Source organism: Nestor notabilis, unplaced genomic scaffold (assembly GCF_000696875.1).
Source record: "Nestor notabilis isolate BGI_N333 unplaced genomic scaffold, ASM69687v1 scaffold30579, whole genome shotgun sequence".
NCBI lineage: Eukaryota > Metazoa > Chordata > Aves > Psittaciformes > Psittacidae > Nestor > Nestor notabilis.
In genome coordinates this window covers 348-4,534 of record NW_009945561.1, presented here as the reverse complement: position 1 = coordinate 4,534, position 4,187 = coordinate 348, and the positions used below count along the sequence as shown (strand labels likewise).

The 4,187-nt window shown below is 40.8% G+C and overlaps 1 protein-coding gene across 1 annotated transcript in view; it reads left to right on the top strand.

Moving 5' to 3' along the window:
• The window catches only part of NKD1 (naked cuticle homolog 1 (Drosophila)), a 25,973-nt gene extending 22,413 nt beyond the window's left edge, over positions 1 to 3,560 (top strand). Inside the window, exons 6-7 of the mRNA XM_010022927.1 lie at positions 2,102 to 2,232; positions 2,986 to 3,560. Coding sequence (XP_010021229.1) covers positions 2,102 to 2,232; positions 2,986 to 3,560 — 706 coding nt within the window. The remainder of the gene's footprint in view (positions 1 to 2,101; positions 2,233 to 2,985) is intronic.
• Positions 3,561 to 4,187: the final 627 nt, after the last annotated feature.

The following is a 4,187-nucleotide window of genomic DNA, read 5'->3' as shown; positions in this document are numbered from 1 at the left end:
CTGCTGAAGTGATTTCTTCCTGACTGGCTTAAACTCTATGTTATCAATGAGTGTAGCTTTCAGGAAATGTCCTTGCATTTTTGTCCTTTGCAAGGCTCTGTCACTGCGCTATTCCTCTTGCTACTATATCACTGCATGCTTATTACCACCAGCATGGCACTCCAGCATAGGGATTGTAGAAAGGGCTTTCATACACTCCACAAACACTTAAGCGCATGCCTTTTTTTATTAAAAACAAAACCAAACCAAAAAACAGTAACAACACTGTATATGTTTACACACAGTGCTTGATGCATGACTGGTGCATGCCTGTGTCTTCCCATCTTCCCATGTGCACACAGGAGAGCATCGTGGGACTGGATGCCAGATGCGTCAGTTCTCTGACTTAAAGTTCACTTTGACAGTGGAGCACATCTCTCATCAATATATAATTGCTTCACTGTGTATTTTTGCCTGAATATTCTTGAATGGCATCTTCCATGTAAGAAAGCTACTGTAACTCAGGGCTGGGGCAGTACTGGCATAGTTTTTCTTCACTGTCTTGATGAGAGATAGAACTTATTACAGTAACAAAAAAACAGGTTCCCTGTCAACTTCGTGCTGTATACAGTGTTCCTTTATTGTGTTGGATTAAACCCAGTGATGTTTTTCCTGGGTTAACTGTGCATTGTCTGCAGCATGTGCATGCAAGTCCCAATAGTTTCCGTAGGTAGTTCATGCCTGGCAACTTCAATTAGCTAGGGTCTAGCCCCAGAGATCTTTTATGTAGACCTGTGAAAATGTAGTAACTTGTAAAGGTGTGTCTGAGGCAGAAAAGGTACTGAGTTGGCTCCGTATCCAAAAAAATAAGGAATACCTGGACGTTTCCCCATTTTTGACAGTACCCCATGTCACTTCTGGAGTTCAAGCTGACTCAGAGTCTTTAAAGCTTACCTGCTTTCCAGGCAGACTCTCCTCCATTCAGGAGACTCTACCTCTATCAAAGTAGTGCAAAAATCATCTCCAGGTAGGTCAAGCCTTGTGACTTTTATCAAAGAAACTGTAGACCTCTGTCTGACCGTGACATGGGGGGCTCAGTACTGTAATGTCCCTGAACAGTACTAGACTAGACCAGGAAAGCAGTTTGTGCCAACGCTCAGTGGGATCAGCAGCCTTTGGAAACCTGGAAATGTGTTAATAGACTTAAAGCAGAGTACTAGGCACCATACAGTAGAGATCCCAGATTTAGCAACTAGCGTAGGATACAAGGCCAGATTCTGGTCTAAGTTTGACATCAGTGCAAAGAAAAGCGCAAAGCCTATCTTGTGGCCTTGGAAACTGAACTATCTGAATGCCAGGCAGCAACTTAATTAAGAGTGTTCTGCTTATGCTGCTTGTTATATTGAAAATATTGTTCATATCTGCAGACATCCATTTAAAGTGCTGAATTAAATTATTCAGCATCATGGGCTACAATACTGTAAACCTCTGCCTGATCTTTTTCTGCCTCATAAATGAATGGTATTTCAGATATTCATTCTCAGGAAATAGTTCTGCTATAAATAAAATTGCAAAGCTGAGCAGGAAAAGGAGTCAAGATTCTGAAGCCAGTTTATTATCTGACCATATTAATTGTATTCTGGAAAGTCGCAGTTATCTCTGGGTGCCCTACCAACACTTTCTCTTCTCAGGCTCTCTCTAATTACTACACCTGTGCTGTTGCCTGTTTTTTTGCAGCAGATATACACGATAAGCCTCACACAAGATTTGCCCCTGTGCTTCCTCACAGCAGTCATGAATCAAATAGCAGGTTTTCTTTGGCATGTCCAGATTGGATTGAATGGTTTGGCTCTAAGTCAGAATGTAATAAACCCTAGGAGCATTTTTATTTGGTTTTACATGCATGATGCAATTTGAAAGCCTCCTTTGCTTTGCAACATCGGGGTTGATTTATATGAGGGGAAAGAACAGTCAGTTCAGGCCTATCAACTTAGCAAATCTGGTCATCCAGGATTTCAAGTGTTTGTTGTTTCTTTGTGAGCAACTCCTGTCACTTCAAAGGCGCCATCAGTTGTTGGTTTGCAGATGGTGATAACAACTTTAAAGAAGTTTCTGCTGACAGATATCACCAGAGTGAGAACAATCCAGAGCAAAGTGGGTGCTATCGTCATTGTGTTGATGAGAACATTGAAAGGAGAAACCACTATTTGGATCTTGCAGGAATAGAAAACTACACATCAAAGTTTGGGCCAGGTAATTTGGTAATTTATGTTACAACCTTTTCATGTTTCCTTCAGTTGCTTGTTCCACATCAGGCAAAGTGAACTGTGGACCTGTATGATTTGTCTGTAGTGACTTACTGGAAGGAATTGCACTGTGTGAATACTGGAAGATAATTACTGGTGAAGGTGGTATCACAATGGAGTGGCTAATGTGCTGCAAGCCTGCTTTGAAGTGCTTGTTTTTGTAGCTAGACTTGGAGGTGAGCCTAGGAGAACAATCTTTACATCTAAATTACTGAGTTTAGTCTATGGGTGAGGTGAGGACTGATTTTTGGATGCTAGAGTTCATTCCCAAGATGATACCAGCATGTATTTTTTACTCAGTACTGATCCCAAAATAGGAGAATGTGGGTTCATACCTGGAATTTTGGCTTTTGTCCCCACATTAAAGAGATTTGAATTTCCTCCCTTTCCCTGTCCTCTGCCAAGATTTTACTATTCCACTCACAGTTATTTTGGTGAATTTCAGATAGATGACGACCAAGAGAAGATAATATAAAGACTTTTATACATGCACACACACATTCACTCCTATATAGATATGTACTTGTCTGTGTATTATTTAGTAGCCAGAATTATTAAGTGTGATTAAACTAGACAGCTATAATTGCATTCACTTCCTTAGGAAAAATTCACTCTGCCAATAACGTTATCCCTGCCAACTGCATGCTACTAATTAAAACTTTGAAATACTGGATGACTAACTCAGCTTGTTATTTCCTAGGATCTCCTCCAACAGCTCAAAAACATAACCCACCATGCAGAGTTGTGAATCAGACTAGATCCCGTTCTCATGAACCTGAAACCTTCCATGCACACCATAGGAAATCTCAAATGGTGGATCCAAGCCACATCAATCTGGCTGAAAGTTCATATGCCAAGATTGCAGAAATCCAACAGAGGCTGCGGAACCAGGACTCCAACAAGCACTTTGTGAGGTCTCCGAAGGCCCAGGGCAAAAATATTGCCCCTGTGCATCCTGGAAGAGCAGTTAGAAATAAACCTTTTCAAGGGGTGCCCATGCCAATGGCTTCCCCTAGTGCAAGGGTGGGCCAGAATCTTCCTTACCTCCCCTTGCAATCTCAACAGGTTCACAAGAAGCATAAGCAGAGGGCAAAGGAGAATCACCAAATGTGCAAAACCTTCCATTCTCCAGGGACAGTTGTGGAAAAGGAACATGTGAGAGACCTGCCCACAGTCATTTTATATGAAGGCCAAGTTGGACAGATGATACAAAGACATGAACACCACCACCATCATGAGCACCACCACCACTACCATCACTTCTACCAGACATAGAAGAGATCCCACCAACATTCTCCAAGAATCATCCCATATGAAGGAAACGTGTTCTTGTGATATCAGGACTAAGGCATTACTATGATTAATATTATTGTTACTCCAATAATATTCAGCTAGCATATATTTTAGAGGTTATACGGAACTCCTGAAACTTATGCTATTTATATGTTGTGGAATGGCATAGCTTACTTAAACACCTTGTGGATTTATTTTTTTTTTAAGTGGCTTGTAAAACAGCAAACAGCCATAGCTTTTTGAGCTGTGATTTAATGCAGGTCGTCAACGCACTTCTTTACAAGTACTACTCCCATTGTAGTAGGAAAGATACTTCAAACACTCTCGCAGACATCTAGCTTACCACTCTGCTGTATGTCGGCTGATCGCACACAAGCCTTTTATCAGGGGAGCAATGTTCGAAGGGTTGGACTCCAGAAATACTCAGAATAATGGAAAAAACAAACAGCTGCTACCTCTAGTATTATTCAGATTTTATTTTCTTTTTATTGATTGTAATGTGCTATGGGGGGAATTTTAATATACTGCATTCATGTAGCCTGTTTGTGTTCACATCCTTTCAAATTATCTTAATAATTACAAGGAAATATAGCTATACTTGTCAACAGA